General features: G+C 39.7%; 1 protein-coding gene across 3 annotated transcripts; it reads left to right on the top strand.

Moving 5' to 3' along the window:
• Positions 1 to 8,981: 8,981 nt before the first annotated feature.
• Positions 8,982 to 19,597, top strand: LTO1 (LTO1 maturation factor of ABCE1). Of its 3 annotated transcripts, none has more exons than XM_054027722.1 (6): positions 8,982 to 9,173; positions 10,834 to 10,939; positions 11,296 to 11,373; positions 12,934 to 13,004; positions 17,823 to 17,940; positions 18,326 to 19,597. In XM_054027722.1, the coding sequence occupies exons 1-6, from the start codon at positions 9,115 to 9,117 to the stop codon at positions 18,392 to 18,394; spliced, it is 501 nt and encodes a 166-aa protein (XP_053883697.1). In that variant the 5' UTR covers positions 8,982 to 9,114; the 3' UTR covers positions 18,395 to 19,597. The 3 variants fall into 3 exon arrangements, with proteins under 3 accessions (XP_053883697.1, XP_053883696.1, XP_053883698.1); XM_054027723.1 differs by lacking the exon at positions 8,982 to 9,173 and adding an exon at positions 9,483 to 9,635; XM_054027721.1 differs by lacking the exon at positions 11,296 to 11,373 and having other exon boundaries at positions 9,064 to 9,173.
• The last annotated feature ends 241 nt before the right edge of the window (positions 19,598 to 19,838 follow it).

Raw genomic sequence — 19,838 nt, 5'->3', positions numbered from 1 at the left:
CTTGTTTGCATTAGGGATAAATTTAATCCATTGTGTAGTTTTTTTCATAAATCCCATCAGATTGGGACCTCTTCCTTAAGATAAGGAATAGAGTGCTAAAGCCAAAAATATTGCTAATATTTTGTAGTCTTGAACCGTGGAGAAACTATTCAGTAATTCTGATGTATAGGACCAATCCAACCACCCTGGAGATCAGAGGAAATTTTGTCATTTACTTCCAGGGGAGAAGAACCAAGCCAAAAGACTAGATTTATTTGAATTAATTATATAGGTTGAGATTTTCAAAGGTGCCTAAGGTTTCTGGACATCAAATTCCCATTTGGGAACTGAGCACCCAAATTCCTTAAGCAGCTTTGAAAATCTCAACTATTTATTTATTTAGGACAACCATAAATAAAGCTGAGTCATTTGGTATCTTTCAGAGAGTCACTCAGAAATGCTTTATTATACACTTCGCCCCCCAAACTCCTCACCAAACATTCCAGCATTAGATGCAGAAGAATCTTGTAAAATTAAAATACTGTAGAACTATAATTTTTGATTGGAGATTCTGAGAATTATCACAATATTTCCAGTCAGAAAATATTTGTAAGTCTTATAAAATTTCATAAGACAGTAAGATGTTGCTGATTTACCTATGACAAGACTATTGATGGACATTTATGCAAACTGTTTTATTCCATTATATTGATTTTGACTATCAGGTGACTCTGCTGATATTCTTAAAACTGTTCAAATGTATCAAATTTCTTTAGTTCACATAAATCTAAGAAATATCTTAGATTTCTATGGATCTGCATGGATACTTTTGAATGTGCTATTAGCTTCTTTAGGATTAGTCAAGATTTTCCAACAATGCAGTGATATCCCCAATATTCGTGACAAGAGTAGGCTGGTTTCCTACATCTTTAACAGGGTTAGGTTTTCTTCATCAACTGTTGATATACAGTACTGTATTTAAAATTTAAAAATCCTAACTCCAAGGTCTTAATTTTTTTTCTATAAAAGTCTGACCACTTTCAGGGCATGTTATGAGACCCTCTTCTTTTACAGAGTAGTAAAATTAATGGGGAATTGGGAAGAGAATAAAAAAAGATATCTTTATCCCAATCAGAGGAAAAGAGCAAAAGACTCATCAAGTCCAGATCTTGCCCTAGAGACCTAACTTACCTGAGAAGCATCTAGCTAGCACAGTGATGAGCACTATCAAAAACCCTAAGATACACATACAGATAGATAAATAGTTTTCTGGACCATCTCCTTGTTTTCCGACAAGGCTGTACCAATAATCTCCCTTTATTATGAAAAATAATATAATATTATTGGGAAATATGCCTTGATTAAGAAAATTCATCCAAAAAATGATGTATTAAATCACTTTCTGAAATCTTCAGCATGAATTCCATGAAGAAATAGACACTTTAAGAGTGGCACTGTGGGCAGGGGAAGCACATCTCTTTTTAAACCAATACAGCCCAGATCAGTAGTGTCCCAAAACTATTATCAGCTTATGGATGTTCGGTGGACTACGAGAAATGAATGTAATTGACTTCAATGGACTTGTGTTGATACCATGCAAATCACCATCTCAATATGTACCCTTGTTGAAAGACTCAGAGAGATGCAATGATTGAATTGCTATGGAGCCTGAACTACCCTCTTGCCTCCATTGGTGATCTCTCCAAGTCAACACTGGCAGAGGACTGGTGGGGAATCTTGTGCTGACAAATGACCATGGTGTGCCAGTCCTGAGTACTACATTTACTGACAAACAAGAAAGTACTTTATAGGTTCCATAGGAAAATGTGAATTATTTATTGCCATTTTGTCTGGGAACAGTTACCTTATTTATTAAATTGTTTGTAGCAAAGAAAATTGGTGTAGTGCTTCTCTGTTGTGATATGTCTAAGTAGTTCTGACATCTTTCAGTTATTGACCCATAATTATACAGGTTAGGACTTCATTAGCCAATCAGATCGCTCCCTCTTTCCTGCTCATTTCATAATTGTAGATGGTGCTGGTAGCTACACCTCTCATTAAGCATACCAAACACTTTCTATTATGTGACTCTGTTCTCAACCTCTTATAACTTGGACAAACATTAACTGTTGAGACTGAAAATTTTCATAACAGGTATCTGCCTCAGTCTGGATTTTTTTGTAAGGTTCAGCTAAAACAGTTCAATCTTTTTATTGAAAGCAATGAAGCTGCTCACAGTGAATCAAGGTAAGCATATGTGCATATCTTTTCTAGAGCAGTGCCTGAGACTGTCACTTCCTGAATCTGATGCTGACCTCACTCATACCAGTGTAAATTTGAAGTAACCACATTAGTTGGTACACTGCACACTTCTTATGGCATCGTGTAGCGTACATACACAGCTAACCCCACTAGTGCAGGTATAAATAGCAGTGTAGATGGAGAGGCACTGCTTAGGTGAGTAGAGCAAAGATATGCCTGAAGCTTGTAGGTATGTATATATGTAGGCATATATCCTACATGCTTCTTTACACGCCTGAGCAGTGCCTCCCTGGCCTATACTGTTGTTTTTAGCAATAGAGTGTCCTACTGCCTCTCCCATTGCTGGAGCCTTTCCCTGATGCAGCAAAAGACTCTGACAATGGGAAGGCATCAGGGAAATGTTCTTCCAGGTCCCTACTTCTGAAGCTTTTTCCTGTACTTCCCCCTGCCAGGGGCTTTTCTCACCCAGGGAAAGACTTTGGCAGAGGAGAAAGGCTCTGGCAGGCAGGAAAGGTACAGCAACAGGGAGCTGCTGAAGCTTTTCCATGCTGCCTCCCCGACCAGAACCTTTCACTGACGTGTAGCTACACATCTTAGTGTGGATGCAGCTTGTTTTCACTGCAGTGTGTAGCTACACATAGCCTACATGCCGCTAATACTGGTGTTCAGTACAGACATAGTCACTGATGTCAACTGAGTTACTCAGGATTTCCACCACTGTAAAGGAGATCAGAATCTGGCCCATTATACCAGCCTGATATACCATCGATTTAAAACAAAGTTTAATGTATTATTTTATGTTTTGTAATATTTCCTATGAAATAAACTCAGGAGAACAGGTGAACTACTGTAATTAATGACATCGTTCAAATTTCAGGTTGAACTACATTACATAATAAATTAGTTTACCTACTTATAGTATATATAAGACAATATCCTTGTGAGAGTTTAAGAACATAGCTAACTGCATCATTGATTATTTTGTTGCCTACTAACCAAACATTCAGCCATGTAAGAAAAAATAAAGAGCCTTTGCATTAGGGTATTTCTCACTCTAGTATTGGGGCAGGGACCATCTTTTGTTCTTTGTATGTACAGTGCCTCACACAATGGTGTGCTAGTCCATTATATCTCCTAGGCATAGGCACCATCTCCAGGGTGCTCCAGAGATGGGGGCTTAGGGAAAGGGGTGGAGTGGGGGTGGGGCCTGGGGTGGAGCAGGGATGGGAAGTGGCAGGGTCGGGGTGGGGACTTGGGGGAAGGGGAGGAGTGTGGGTCGGGCCTGGGGCAGAGCTGGGGTCAGGCCCCCTCCAGGAACACAGGAAGTTGGCGCCTATGCTCCTAGGCACTATAGTAATACAAATAATAAAAATAATAGTGTATCCTGTGCATGGTGCATCAATAGGAAGTCAATTTCCTTCATTATCCCTAACCCTTGTGAAATCTGGTGTTATGCTTTTCTCTATACAAAGAGTAACCCTAAGCTTTCAGTTTAAATGACTTTATTTTAGATTTAAGGTAAACTACAGAAAAAGAACAAAAATAATGTCTATATGAGAGAGAGTGCAGTGTGTCTCAGATGATGCCAAAAGACAGTACTGCCTTAGGACAATTAATGTTGCAGGCTCAAGAAAACAAAATCATAATCCATAATCCATACTGACATAGCTACAAACACCAACCCCACCTCATTCAAAACATAGGCCAGAACCTTAGCTGAGGAAGTGGACCAATGACTTAGGGAAAGCCTGTTACTTATTTTGATCTTAAGGGAGGTGACAACATTTGGGAAACTGTCTCTGGCGTACATGAGACCTATATCAGAAAGCTTCATGACCACTACAAAAAGCAGTAGTTCATAATTCAGTTGTAAATGATTAAATTAATTGCTTTTATCTAAGTGTGCTGAAGTCTGTTTCATTTATAATCAATACAGGGACAACCAACTCAGATAGTCACATAGAAATATAGATATCATCACATTGGAACAGACTCGTCCATCTAGTCCAGCATCATGTGGTTTATGCTGGATACTTCAAAGGAAGGTGCTATGTTACATCATGGATCTTGACAATCATGCAATACTATAGCATGGGAAAAATGTCTTCCAGAGTTTATGAAATATTGTACCAAAGGGAAAATTTCTTTCTGACCTTATGCAATACTGGAGCACAGGAGACATTTCTTCTGGACTTTGTGCAATACTAAGGAAGGTTTGCCTTCCTTTGATATGTGCAGCATAGGCCAAATAAAATTAGACTAGATGGACCAGTGTGCTCCAGAGCAGAGATCCTAAATTCCTACATGTTTATGAGTTATGAGTGCTATTTTTTCTTTACCCTAGTTTATTCCTTTGAGCATGAAGATTGACAGACCTTCCAATTTTCATCCTGAGTAGAGTAACAAAGCTTCTTTTCTATTCTTTAAATATCTAACACTGCTGTGAACCAAAACCATTGAGGAGGTTCAATTGTTGCCTCTGACAGTGAGTTGTACAATTTTTGTTGTGTAAAAAATCATTACCTTTTATCCATATTAAATGTATTATCTTAACTTCCTTGAGTGGCCTCTTGTCATATGGGAAAAAGTAAACAGCAGCACCTGACTGAGCTCCTTTATTCATAATTGTGTACACCTGTATGATGTCACTGCTATGATTCTCTTTTAATGACCAGGAGCCAGACTGGCTGATTTACACAAAGGCCTGTACTGGAGGAGGAGCGGGGGTGCTTCACCCCTTGCAGAGCCGAGAGAGAGAGTGTGGTCCAGAGGTTGTACATCCTTTCCTTTGAGTGGTGCAATGTACTTGTCCAGGGGTCCTGTTCAGCTGACTTGTGGGGTGGTGCCATTGTTCCACTTCTTCCCTGCCCATTTTGGGACACTATGCACGCTTGGGGACATACAGAGGGAGCAGATTCTGAGCTTCAGAGTGAAGGGACAGCAATTGGAACTAGTCTTTGAACAGGGGAGCATGGTAAGATGAGGCTTATTTTGACTTCCCTTTCCTGACCTCAAACATTTGCTTAGGGGCTGAGGATTATTTAGCCCTAAAGAAACTTACTCTTTTAAATTTCAGAATGTACAAGACTCCTCTGAATGCTTCCATGTCTTTAATCATATCTGATGCTACCTCAAAGAGATTCTTCTGATCCTTTTCAATACAACTACAAGATCTCACCAGAGCCAACAGATCAGCTCTCATTTTTTCAGTAGCTTTATATTACATATGTTTTAGATAAAGATTAATTTTCAATGTTCCTTGCTCAATATTTATTATTATCACCTAGCTTGAGATGGGAGCTGCTAGATGTTTGATTAGTGTTTTTGTATTATTTTTTGCTTGATCATCAAAAGGAGCATCACAAAAGTCTGGGTTGGAAGAGACCTGATAGGCTATCAAGTTCAACTATTATCAAATTCTGTTTACATCAATTATGAGCATGGAATTATTTTTACTGTGTAGGGCAACCAACAAATAGAATTATACTGCGATAGTAGCTCTGCTGAAGGGGTGATATTAACACCACTCTCTGCATCCCAGCTAGCTAAGGGACAGGGAAAATGGAGCTTTAGTAATGGAAACTTTAAAATAATACCACATGGAGCCTGTAGGAAGAAATCTCGTGTTTGCAAAGTATTAAGGAACGGGTTGCAGAACAGAAATAGGTGAAATCAGAGAGATATGAAGTGGAAGACAGTAATCCCATGGAAGATAGAGAAGATGGAAATGTTATTTTGGACTCCAATATGGGCAGTCTGCCAATGAAGATTTCTGATAATGGATGTGAGGTTCTACCAACTTCATGCAAGGAGATGGATTGCAGCTTCCATATTTCTGGCAAACCGAACTTGAGAGAGTCATAAAGGAGGAGTTACAGTAGTCAAGCTGAAAGGAGATAAAAGCAGTACTCTGTGAGTTTGTTATAAAGAATATTACATTCCTGATACATCTTGGTCTAGCTTTATACATTAAAAATAAAAAAAATATAGAATTTTTAGTGTCAAAAACAAGATATAGCATAAGCCTATATATGGTCATTAAAAGAACACTAGTGGCATGATTCAACACAGCATTACATCAGTGTAAAAAGCCAAAAGTGCAAGATCAACTGTGAAACTGTTCAGTTAACTCACAGCTATAATTATGCAAAACTAAGCTATTTTTTTCTGGGGGGAGGGCTGTCATAGGGTGACCAGCCCCATTAAGGGGAGATGGGGCAGCCAGCCCACCTGTGGCATAACTAATTAGCTGCACTCCCAGATTAAGGGGGCAGGATTACGGCGAATCAGATGATAGTTTAATGAACATTTGGGCCTTGCACCAGGGCTGAGAGAACTCAGTCTGAGAGTAGAATCACAGGGAGTGGGTAGGTTTTGATGGAAGACCCTGAGATTGGTATGCCAAGGGAACCAGCTTGTGCTCTATCCCAAAGTGACTCTCAAAGTAGCTCAGGAAGGGGCTGGGAACAGGGCCCAGAGGATGGGTTGAAGATAACCCCCCAAAGGGCAGAAGAACTTTGTTTACTGGGACTTTTGCTACCCTGGAAAGGATTAAGTTGTTTCCAGCACAGAGCAGTGTGTGGAGAGATAAGGAGTTCCACCCTGGGGAAGGAAACTGATGCAGGGAGTGGTGGCAATGTAATGCCTGACAAGCAGAGAGTGCTATTGAGCAGCCAGGAGCCCCTAATTAGGGGCTGCAAATTGATCTACATGGGAAGATCCTTACACCAAGGTGGTGTCACTCAAGCTGGCTTCATGTAGGCATGAAGATCTGCCCATGTGAATCTGACTGCAGGGATGAAGACTTGGTTTGTAGGGGTTCAGATAAATCTTTTATTCAGTGTTGGTTTCTGTGTGTCTTGTATGTATTCAACTGGCAACTATAAATAAACCCACGTTCACTCAGAAATACTCTCAACTTCACTTTAGAACACAAAATTTAGATGACTTCTCATGTAACCATATATCCATAACTCATCTCCTTCCTAGATGAAAAACAAGAAAACAATGTTCATGACCATTTTTGTCTGATTTTTTTCATTGTGATGGCAATTTTTCAACCAGTTCAAAATAGTAATCAAACTATTGCCTATTGATGCAAGATATCAGAGTTTTCGTTGAAAACATGCAACAAAATACCAAATGCTAATCTAAACCCATCTGGATTAAATTTCAGATTTGTAATGACTGGTTTGGGGTTTCATTAGAAAAATTTCTCACAACTGGAAATCTGAATATTTTTGGTTTTTAATTTCTGGATGCAGTTTATACAAAACAAAAAATAGATAAAATATAAATAAAACAGCCTAGGGTTAACTACCAATGTCACAATAGATATATGGCCCCTTTTTATAATCTGAATGTGATTGTCATGTTTATTGCTTTTGTCTTTTTAATCTTGTTTCTTTATTAATTTGTTTATTGCTTTATATTTTTATGTATATAAATGGAAAGCACCCGTGCACCCTCTAGTGGTTAACCACAAAACTGATAAAGAACAGAAAAGAAATGTGCCACCCAGTGTCCACTGATTCCTTTAACAGGTGAACTTCATTTGCCATTCATTCACTTTCCCCCCATCTTTTATCTCTTGTCAACTAAGCTACCTTTTCCTGTCTTTGCAGCAATTGGAGTTCCATTTGTCAAAGTAGAGATGGTTGTCTTGTTATTCAATTTCTTAACGTTAAAAAATAAACTAACAATAGTCACATGCAAATACTGCAGTGACAACAGCCAAATTCAAACAAACTCACTTCCAATATACAGGAAGATAAAATATTGTATGCCTAAGCAAAAGATACAAGACATTAACACAATAGGCAAGACGATTATGTGCCAACTCTGTTAATTATAATATTAGCGATGTGTTCTGACTCCCAAGGATAATTGCATTTGCCATTAATTTAAATTTTAAACTAATGGCAAATGCAATTAAATGTAATCAGGACTGAGGTACAGTACAGATGGGGATTGTTAGCAGCCTGATTAGCTGGCCATTTCTACACTGGGCACGGTGGGCTGCTCTAAAAGTATGCCACCTGATAATGGTCCCTAAGAGGCCGTCTAATCAAATGTGAATTGCAAGAACAGTGTTTTCTGGCCTGTTGTTTACAGGGCTGTGCAGTAAAAGGCGGGGGGGGGGGGTGAGGAGCTGGCTGTGTCACACAACAGAATAATCCTCAGAAGATGAAAGTGTTTCCGTTCTCTTTGTGCAGGCACAGAAGCAACGAAGGGCGATCCAGCAGTTGTGATAAGCTGTACTAGGATTTATTTGTATTACAGCGGCGCCTAGAGGCCCCAAGTAACCCCAGGGTATTACACAGGCACAGAGGGAGACGCTCCCGGCTAGCACCAACCAGGCCGAGGGCTCGGGCTGAAACATCCAAGCCGCAGACGTGGGAAGGGAAGCACGAGGCAATCGCTGCGGGAGCCTGCCTCAGAGCAAAGCCTCGGATCTCCTGGGGCCCGACCCATGTGAGCTGCCCCGAGCCCGTTCTGCCGCGCCAGGGACAGGCCGAGCAGCGAATACTCTGGCCGAGGTGTGGGGCTGCGCTGCCCGGCGGAGCGGGGATCTCGACGGGCTCGGGGCCCCTACAGGGGAGGCGGCAGCGCGAGCGACACGAGGAGGCTGTTTCCATGGGCGGCAGCCTGCGGGGGCTCCGCGGGGCGGGCAGAGCGAGAGGACCCCCGGCCCACTAGCCGCGGCGGCGCGGATGGTGACAGGCCAGCAAGGGACGCTCCTTCCTTGTCGCCCCTCGAGCCTGCGCACTAGAAGCGCCTCGGCCCTGAGTCCTCCGGCTCGCCGTCCCTTCCCAGCATGCCCTGAGCGGAGCCTGCGCGGCCGGCCGGGAGTTCGGGGAGATTCGTCGCGCTATGGAGGCGGCTGCCAGCGCTTCGGATATGTTCGACGCTATCGTGATGGCCGAGGAGAGGTGGGGCTGGCAGAGGGGAGCCCTGCCCGGGGCCGGGGGGAGAGAACAGCCCTCCCTGCCCCGGAGGGGAGCGAACTTAGTCCGCTGCGGCTACAGGCGGGGCGCGAGCCCCGTTCGCGTGACGCGGCCGCAGTACGGAAGCCGGAAGTAGTGTGTCGTTACGGTACAGTTCCGCCGCAACCTCAGCTCCCCCCTCCCGCTGCTGAGGTCGGGCTGCGCGCGGGGCTGCGGCTGGTACAAGGGGATAAATAACAAAGGCCTGGACAGGCGGCGGAGCCCGAGGCTGGGGAGGTGCGTGAGAGCCGTCAGCCCTTGGCGGTTAAAGCTGGAGGCGGCCAGGAGCCTACTTGCCTGCCGTGGGGCTCTGGTAAACTGTCTTGAGCACAGCTGTGAAAAGTAGCGCCTGCGTGCGCAGGGACTGCCCCCGGCTGTGCCGAGACTTCCTAGCGCTCGCCCCATGGGGTAGGTGCTGTAAGGAAGACATTTGTTTTACTGTGTTGCCCTGTCACCTACCTTACCAAAGCAGGGGAGTTAATATATTAGGCTAAAGAATCATAGACATTAAGATTCTATGTTCGTTTCTTTGCAAATGCTGGCTGGAAAGAGAAAGTGCTGCACTGTTTGGGATTTAAACTTTGGCCTCCATCATTGCAGACAAGATATCTATCACCACCTATGTTACATATCTGAATGCTTTCTTTTAACACTAATTTCTGAGAGTCTCCCCTTTAGATTTTCCTTTCCCTTTCCCAGCCTTTCTACCTTAACCAAAGAGTCTGGTGGCACCTTAAAGACTAACAGATTTATTTGGGCATAAGCTTTCGTGGGTAAAAACCTCACTTCTTTGGATGTAAGTGAGGTTTTTACCCTCGAAAGTTTATGCCCAAATAAATCTGTTAGTCTTTAAGGTGCCACCAGACTCCTTGTTGTTTTTGTAGATACAGACTAACACGGATACCCCCTGATACTTGATACCTTAACCAAGACATCAAATATTGCAGAATACTACTGTATGCAGTGTAGTGGTAGTCATGTCAGTCCCAGGATATGAGAGAGACAGGGTGGGTGAGGTAATATATTTTATTGGACCAACTTCTGTTGGTGAGAGAAACAAAGCATTTGAGCCAGGGCTGGATGGTCTAACAGAACTTTTGTCATCTTTAAATTGTATTCTTTAATCTAATATATTAAACAACAGCTCTCTCATCAACAAGTTGGTCCAGTAAGTCTTACCTAGAATCATAGAATATCAGGGTTGGAAGGGACCTCAGGAGGTCATCTAGTCCAACCCCCTTGCTCAAAGCAGGGCCAATCCCCAGACAGATTTTTGCCCCAAATCCCTAAATGGCCCCCTCAAGGATTGAACTCACAATCCTGAGTTTCAGAGGCCAATGCTCAAACCACTGAGCTATCCCCCCCTCACCCACATTGTCTCGCTAATACCACTTTATAGCAGATAGAGTGGTGTAATTGTTACTCCACTTTGTCTCACGATTAAGTGGTCTGAAATTGCTTTGAAATCTGTTGGAATTATGAAGGCAGTATTTCAGTAAAAATAATAAAATATTCAGTATTTGTATGGCCTAGTATTTCTGCATTATGCCTTTGCTGGTATAAAAAATTAATCCTAATAAAACCATATTTATTTCTCCCTTTACAGATTTCATGGTGAAGGGTATCAAGAAGGTTATGCTGAAGGAAGTCATGTTGGTGTTATTGAGGGAAGGAGGTATGGAGCACTACATGGTGCCAAGATTGGGTCTGAGGTAAATGTCAAAACTTCCTAAAAATCAATGTGTTGCTGAGATTAGATGGTGTTGTACCAAAGTAGTGCCTGAGCAGAGCATGATGGGTGACCTAAATCTTGTATTGTTTGTATTGCTCCATGGCCTTCATTCCAGGAACACACACACAACTGATTTGTAAACTGTTCTGAATCTACCATTTAATCCCATACAAAAAACTATATTAAAAAAAATCAACATTGCTTGGTTAAGCACTTGAAATTCATGAGATGCAACAGTTGAGGTTGTACGTGCATGTGTGTTATGCAGTTTTTAATTACATAATAGCATCCTGTTTCTCAAATAAAACAATTTCACATTTTTTCCTTCAACCCTAGATATACATTTGTCGTGTCTTGTACTATTCTACACTACTCTGTATTTCAGGCAACGTCAGCGAAACTCACTTAAAGGAGGTATTTTGTCACGTGAATGCCTAAACATGAAGCTTTAACATTCTCAATATATTTTTGTATTGATTTTGTTTGTTTTTTATTTTATGAGAAAAAAAGAAAAATAAAAACATAAAAAGGATCTTTACTCTCAACATTAAAACTCTTCTGGCTTGTACATATTGGCAATAAGAGGATATAACTTCCATAATATGGAGCAGTTTGGCTAGATGCCACCCGAGCATCATATTCTATGCATCTTAATAGAGAAGAATAGAAACCCACTCCTGTGCATCCCAGGAGCTGTGCAGGATCTAGGTTCCCACCTGCATACCTTAAAAAAAGTGAACAGCAGTCCTTCCTACTTTTTTCACTTTTAGCACAGTTTTTACTGTAATGCTAATTTAACCAGCTTACTGTACAGCCTACCTTGTCTCTGCAGTTAAAGGTCCCAATCTGCTTGCACAGTCTCATTGAAATCCGGTGGATTTCTGTGCAAGATTGGGACATACATTTTGTGAAAGAGAATAACTCAATCAAATAAAAAACAACTGTTACCCTCATGTGAGCTCAGTGAAGGATCCACCCCAGTTTTCAGCTTTCTCCCTCTCACCATGTTAGGTGTAGAATGTTTACCAAAAAAAATTGCAGTAATTATTTTATAATGTGAGCTATGTATTCTCTTCCCCCCCCCCCCTTTTTTTTTTTTCATAATTAAAAGAAAGCTTTAACCATTTTTGCTCAAATTCACTTTCAGGAATTATTCAGCTCCGAAGATTGGCGTTTCAGAAAATTGAGTGACAGAAAACTGGGCATTAGAATAAAGACTGTTATGAAACTGAAAGTGGAAGCCATCTCTTTCAATATAATAAACAGTTAACTACGCTAAGAATCTGATCTTTCAGTGTTGGCTGCAGAACTTTCTGATTTCATGTTATGGGCTTGCCTCAGAGGACCACAAAGGACTAAAAAGGACTACCAAAGGAGTGGTAGTCAAGACAATTGTGGCCATGCAAAAGCTCTCCGAACTTGCTCAACTATTTTAAAAGATGCTAGATACAGATAATCCTGCCAAATTTCTCTCTCGGGTATTTATAGGGAGTAAAATTTTCAGAAACACCCAAGTGGCTTAGGCACTTAAGACCTTAGGTCTCATTGAAAGTCAGTGGGACATAGGCTCCTAAATGTCTAAATCACGTTAGAAAATGCATGCTTTTGAAAATGTTACCCATTATCTTGTCTCCTAGGTGTCTTAAGTTCAGTGCCATCATTTCTCTTCCCCTCTCCCCATGAAGCTGGATTTATAATTATGACTCAGATATGTGGTAATAGAGGTACACATTTCTGAGGGATCAAAGCAGATGAAATATGGTGGGGTGTTTTGCAAAACTTCACTTTCCATTGCAGTTTAAATTGAAGAGGTTCAGCACACTCTGATGCAAAACAGATTTTAGAAGTAGCATAGCAAGATGTTTCTATTTTAGTTTGTCATGTACTAGTGATTAGCTAGAATGTATTAACTTACTGTTTAAATGAATACAGATAAAGGGGAATTTTTTTTATTGAATTCTTATAAATTCACAGATTGGATACTATCTTGGGTTTGCGTTGACATGGCAGCGTCTGCTTCACAGATCTGCAGAAGAAAAGCCCAGGTATGGTTTAAAAAAATAGTATTTATTAATATTGATTGCCCTGAATTTAATAGTTTCTTTTCTCTAAGGAGAGGCTAAAATATTTTTATAGGTGCCCTAGTAAAGCTCGTTATTTCTTTAAGAAATATACAGGAGGAACAACCGATAATTTGTTTTTTTTTCTTTGCATTACAAGAATCAAATTTGCCAACCACAGGCAGAGGGGTTTTTTTTAAATGACGTAAAGTAGAAACCATGACAGTATCATACATGCAAGGATGCCCTCTTCACAGCTATGATGCTGAGAAAAATATAAATTATTGATATAACTGTAGATATTATCTTTTGAGTGAAACTACTAGTTGAGTGTACCGAGTTCTTACTGCTAAAGATTGAGGGTCAGAGTCTATGCAGCATCTTCCTTCAGCCATGGCACACTCCCTACACTGAGGTTGTGATGGGGGTCCGAGTAGGATATCTTACTGCCCTCCTACACCATGCTTGCACTGGGAGAATTCTCTGCCCAACTGTGGGGCAATATGCCACTGCTACGATCTGTGTGGGGCCACAGAGGAATGGCAGAATCCCTTCCTGCCTGTGTTTACTATTGCCTGTTCTTCTGCAGCATTCATAATTTCAGTGGCAGGAGGAATGCAGAGCTGAAATCTTGGTTCTCAGGAAAGGAGTCTGTTGTGTTAGCCCACCCAAGGCTTCCTTTTAGTACATGACGAATCTGGTGAGGTCCATGATTTGGATCTGCTAATTGTGCCATCCATGAACCATGTAAGTTCTATACATCTAGGTGTATTTAGCCAGCAGTCTTAGATATTCAGGTCCTCTTAATATGACAGGATTGACAGGCCTGCTAGATTTTTATAAATTTCCATTTATATGGTGTCTTTCATCCCAAGTCTTGTATATGATTGTTAGACAGGCATTACATGACTATAATGTATCACAGACTTTGCAATACAACAACTAAAAAAAAATTAAGTACTACAAATATACAAGATATAAACAATTAAAACCTATGTAAAATCATAAATAAAATCAGTGTTGCTTCAAAGGCTTTCTTAAATGTAAATGTTTTTAAACTTGCTTTAAAAGAAGCCACTTCTGTTGTCGTCTTGTCATAAAGTATGTGTGGTGGGGAAGGAATATTCCAGTCCTGGAGCAACAGGTGCCAAAATACAGACAATTTTCATATTCCAGAAAACCTATACTTTAGACCTAAGAGAGTGGGATGGTGTAAAGGGATATTTAAGAACCCCTCAGTGAAGAGCCTTGGGTTTACACTTAAAACACCAGTTTAGATCCTCATTACAGTGACTGAAGGGGTGCTACATCTCTGAGAGGCAGTAGGTAGGTCAACAGAAGAATTCTTTTGATCTAGCATAGTCTACACCTGGGATTAAGTCGGCATAGCTACATTGTTGTAAGTTTTTGGTGTAGACCAGATCTTAGAGATAATTTTAAATTCAGTTCACGTTCATATAGACAGCTAATGAAGTGAATACAACAGGAATATGGATTTTCCATTGTCCATTGTGTGTTACCCAGTTAGCTCAGTAAACTGTAACATTCAACATTTGTTCAAATACTAGGTATAATTCTTGATCAGGGCTGACATTAAATTAGGTATCAGCTGTGATCATAACTGATTTTTACCTTAAGTATGTTTGAGGGTAATAGCTTATGTGGAAATGCAGACCTTGTATAGAACTTTGTATAACATTTCAAATGGGTTTTCTCTTGGTAGAGAAAAGTTACTTTTAACCTTTTCAAGATGAAGATTCCAGAAGATAGTTGTTTGAGCTATATACCAGTTTCAGAATAGGAAGGTATTGAAATTGCCTTGTTGAAGAAATGGAGATGTTGAAAGTGATCATAAGTTTGAACTTATTTGTAATTTTGCTAAATGTTTACTAAACTGGCTGTTCCCAGGGTGCTGTTTTTAATAGGATTTTTATATTGAACTTTTTGTAAACTGGTGACATAATGTCATCTTAAGACCTTGCTCTCACATAAGACCATGCTAGCTTCCTCTAAAGTGGTCTCATGTATTTGGATTGTTTATATTTATTGAGGGGGGAGGGGTGTTGGGAAGAGTGGTCACAGTCACAGACTTAGTCTCTCTGTGTAATACAAAACACAGAATATTTTTAATAGGACTTTTCCAAAGTGATGTTTGCTAAGGGTGACCTAATTTGAACCTGATTGGGCCAAGTTTCATGGCTCCAAGTTAGGTCTTGCACCTGATTTGTCTGAAGACCTTGGAGGAAGGCATTGCAAGGCAGAGCAAAGCAAAGTTTCCAAACCAATACAATCAAAATGATTGGAGGGCAATGAAAATAATTAGGGGGCTGGGGCACATGACTTGGGAGGAGAGGCTGAGGGAACTGGGGTTATTTAGTCTGCAGAAGAGAAGAGTGAGGGGGGATTTGATAGCAGCCTTCAACTACCTGAAGGGGGGTTCTAAAGAGGATAGAGCTAGGCTGTTCTCAGTGGTGGCAGATGACAGAACAAGAAGCAATGGTTTCAAGTTGCAGTGGGGGAGTTCTACGTTGGATATTAGGAAACACTATTTCACTAGGAGGGTGGTGAAGGACTGGAACGGGTTACCTAGGGAGGTGGTGGAATCTCTATCTGTAGAGGTTTTTAAGGCCCGGCTTGTCAAAGCCCTAGCTGGGATGATTTAGTTGGTGTTGGTCCTGCTTGGAGCAGGGGATTGGACTAGATGACCTCCTGAGGTCTCTTCCAACCCTAATAGTCTATGAGTCTATGAAATGGAAATCTGAGAAGCTTTCAGGTCAACAAGCCATCTGCAGAAAGACTGATCTTCCAGAATCTCCCAGGCTGATCACCTTGGGGAGAGGAAGTTACAACATCAACAGTCAGGCTGCTTCAGCCTTTGACAACTCTCTCCCTGCACTAGAAAGTGACCCTTTAGTGAGAAGCTCTGTGCCAGCAAAACATCACCATCTCCTTTACTGTAGTTCCAGAGCCTATTTTAGAAGAGACAAGAAGCTGAAGTGTGTGCATCCCCTCTCTTATCTATCTTGTTTGTTTGTCTTTTATTTTTATTCGCTGGGAGACACCCTAGCTTTTTATTTCCTGTGTGTGGAAGTAAGTGTGTGGCTGTGTGCATTCACATTTGTATGAGAGCACCCATAAAGTCCACACAGCGAAGGTGCCTGAAAGAAAAGTTCCCCATCTTTAAGCAGCCTTATATATTGTCTCAAAAAATTATTCATTAAAGTGTGTTCTGTCTCTGTCTAAAAGTCCTGAGAGACTTGAGAGGGTCATCTATAATTTCTGGTAAATAAGAGTTGTTTAACATCTGCTGATCAAGAGTGTTCTGTTAAAGTCTCTACTATTAGATCCTTGGTGGGCGGTGGGGGAGAAGGGAGGAGGAAAGGGTTAGACGCCAAGTAAGAATTGAAATCTGGGAAGGAAACTTTATAACTTGTTCTGAAGCTGTGGTCCCGACATTAGATGATTATTTGGTTTCAGTATTAAGATACTTAATCAAATCTATAACAGGAATGGTTGAATTTAGTAAAATTCTTTAGGTGAGACTCATAACCAAACAGACAGCTACTTCTTTAGACACCTCCTTGGGTTTTAAGAATTTAGTATTAATTTAATTATTTAATTCCATTACAGTCTTGTGACTAATTTGTTTTCTTAATTTGATAGCGTAGTTAAAAAATATTACCAAAGCTAAGCTACTATTACTATTAAAGTATTTTAATAAAATTTATAAAAAGATACTGAGTAATATTTCTTTCAATACCAGAGCATTTGAAGACCTGGGTTGATACAAACCCAGTCAACCTAAAACCCTGACCAGCTTCTCCTAATTAGTTTTGGTTTGCGCAGATGTCCAATTGCAGCTGTCTTGTTCACCTGACATATGCAGTGCATGTTAGTCTAATGTGAATGTCACAACTGTACTGCACTTTGAGTGTTTTAGAACTCAGTGTCAGTAATAACGGTGACTATAGGGCTCCTATTTCCATTTTAGATCTGATCTTTAACTGTCAGGAATAATTTTCTCAAGCCAGTGAGTTGTAAGGGCATCAGTACTATTTCATGAATGATCCCAGAAGTAGTGCCAGAATGTCTGCAATCTCTGCTTGCCCTACCTGGAGAATGACTTAATTACTTTTTATTTTTTCCTTACTGCAACACAGGTATGTCTTGCAAAAGCTTTTTGAAACCAAGAGTCTGAATTTCTTAGTGCCTGTCCTGCCAAGTGGGAAGTAGATTGCTTTTCTTTTTTTTTTTTTCTTTAAAACTCTGCCATGTGTGTATATCCATAGGTCATTATAAATTTTCTAGTGTCAGGTTGTGGTAGAGGTACCTTAAAGAGCTGCCACCACCACACATACACAACTTTGAAATATATTTTGGCAATCTGTCTTACTATTCTTTGTTACCAATGATAACTGTAATAATCTGTTTAATAATACATTGCATTTTCATAGTTTTCTCCAGCCACTGGTCTGGAAACATATTATAAATATTTCCCAATACTATATTTTCTAATGAGTCTAAGGAAAAATCTTTGTCAAGATATTTACAAATGCATTTAACACAAAGTACACACAGTATGTGTATTGAAAAACTGATACAGCATATGATTGACATCGGTAGTCTCGTTGACCGAAATGGGGAACATTGTGTGAGGAAAATGGTGGCAGGATTGGTCATGTATTTTGAAGTGTAACACTTTAATATTAAATACTCAGTGTCGTCTTCATGTGGCAACTGAAACAATCTTATTTCTGCTGAATAGAACCACCATAAGAAAATCTGTATTTTCATTTTTTGCAGTAAAAAAATAAAGGCCCTAGAATCATTAATAGGAATGATTCAGAAATACCCTTATGAAGACCCCACTTATGACAAACTTCATGAAGATCTGGAAAAAATCAGAGGAAAATTTAAACAGGTTTGTAGTATTTAGTTGTCATTTTAGAAGGTAATAGCAATTTCCGAAAAGATTGCAGTCTAAATTGGCAGTAATATAAAGCTGCAATTATGCAGTTCAGAGTAATTATTGTTATGTAATCTTTCTGGGCTACTTGTATCAGTTACAAATGTAATGTTTATTTAACTTAGCGCGTGGGGGCTAAATAAGGTGCGATTCTCCAGTCCATAGCAAATGCAATAAACTCATCCTAAAGGAAAAAGGCTAAAAAGCCATTTAATACTGACTTGAGAGAGAGCTGTAGAAGGGAGAGGAGAAAGGAGTAGTAATGGGGAGGGTATCTTGTTACAAATTTACCTGAAATACACACACATTTTAAAACACCTATGTGTTTGGGTTTTTTTAGGTTTGCTCATCGCTAAATATTCAGTCTGATTTTAGAATCAATCCTGAAAGATCTGCACTTACTTTTTGAACATAACAGATGAAGATAAACATATATGAACAAAGAAGAAACGTTAAGGAACAGGTATCTGGAGGAGTGATTACAATAATAATAAAGGCAGATAAAGTCAGAATAATAAACAGGTTTTTATTTTACAAAAGGGAGGGTAGAAGAGTTAAGCAGTAGTGGAAAGGCACCCCTTTAATGTTTGCTGTGTCCCAATTTTATTTGTTCATTGCAGTCAGTGCATGTCCTGTTTAAAAAACAAAAATGCAAAACCTCCATATTCATGCAACACTAATCCCATATTGATAGTCTGTCTTTAATTTCTATGGGAAAAATCATTTGCTTCTATGATGGTTTGTTTTATGATGTTTCTCCCTTGTTTATTATCCAAAGGATGGATATTTCAAAACATGTATAGATCACTACAAATTTACACAATATGTATATTTACACAAATAGATAGTAAGATATTTTCCTTGTCCTGAGGAGTTTACAATAAAGAGCTATGTTATTTTTGATGGTGAAAGGATGAAACAGAGGATGGGATAACAGTGAAGAGGAGGTGTATTACAGACATGGTTCTCAAAGCAGCTACAGCTGAAAACAGAATATTGCTGCTCTGTTGTTGATTTTCTGTATTATTTCCATGAGCTCTGACATCTGATGTCTGATCCAGTGCAGAAAAAATATATTGGTAGCTGAAAGTGCTGAAAATATTTAAAAGAAAAAAGATTGAGATCTACCGCTTAGAATAACTAACTAGTGGTGAGGTGTCTGAGGTAATATCTTCTATTGGACCACTTCACCCACCTTGTCTCTCTCACATCATGAGACCCAAAATACTACAAAAATACTGCAATAATTGAGTGGTAAATTATTTCCAAGATGGGAAATGTATTTTTCAGTTTCATTCAGAAAATGGATGCTGTCAGAATATGTAAGTGAATATTCAACTATGTTAGTTTAAGAGAAACAAATTATTTTGTTCAAAAGATATTCTGTATTTTGGTGCTAGAATATTTATGTAACTTTTCACAAATAGAATGTAATGTGGTCACTTCTAGAAAGCATTTCACTACAGTGTAGTGAATGTATATCTGTGGCGCCACTTCATTTATAATAAGTCTGAGCAACATTCCTTTGTTAATTTTTTAATTAATTTTTCTACATACCAAAATTCATCATAATACACAAAGTAAATAAAGAGGATTACAACATTCCTTTTAACGTGTGTGTTCATCCTGCTTTCACATTTGAGAGATGAAGAGGGGAAATTGCACTACAATTTTAAAAGGTAAATTCTAAAAAGTGATATACCAGATCTCTACATTTTTTTACACATATGCCATTAACCAGAGGCTTTGTGTAATAATTATCACATTTTGACATTTTTGAATATCTGTTTACATAGCAAAGCATTTCAATAAGTCATACATATAAAGTAACTGCTTTAGAGCCACCGACTTGA

Source organism: Malaclemys terrapin, chromosome 4 (assembly GCF_027887155.1).
Source record: "Malaclemys terrapin pileata isolate rMalTer1 chromosome 4, rMalTer1.hap1, whole genome shotgun sequence".
In the NCBI taxonomy this organism is placed as follows: Eukaryota; Metazoa; Chordata; order Testudines; family Emydidae; genus Malaclemys; species Malaclemys terrapin.
Note: the sequence above shows the minus strand (reverse complement) of the source record. Positions and strands in the feature narration are given on the sequence as shown.

Excerpts from the sequence above, each read along its gene's own strand:
- LTO1 (XM_054027722.1), top strand. The coding sequence starts at position 9,115 with ATGGAGGCGGCTGCCAGCGCTTCGGATATGTTCGACGCTATCGTGATG. Across the intron at positions 10,940-11,295 it reads GTGCCAAGATTGGGTCTGAG|ATATACATTTGTCGTGTCTT; the intron begins GTAAATGTCAAA and ends CTTCAACCCTAG. Across the intron at positions 11,374-12,933 it reads GCGAAACTCACTTAAAGGAG|ATTGGATACTATCTTGGGTT; the intron begins GTATTTTGTCAC and ends ATAAATTCACAG.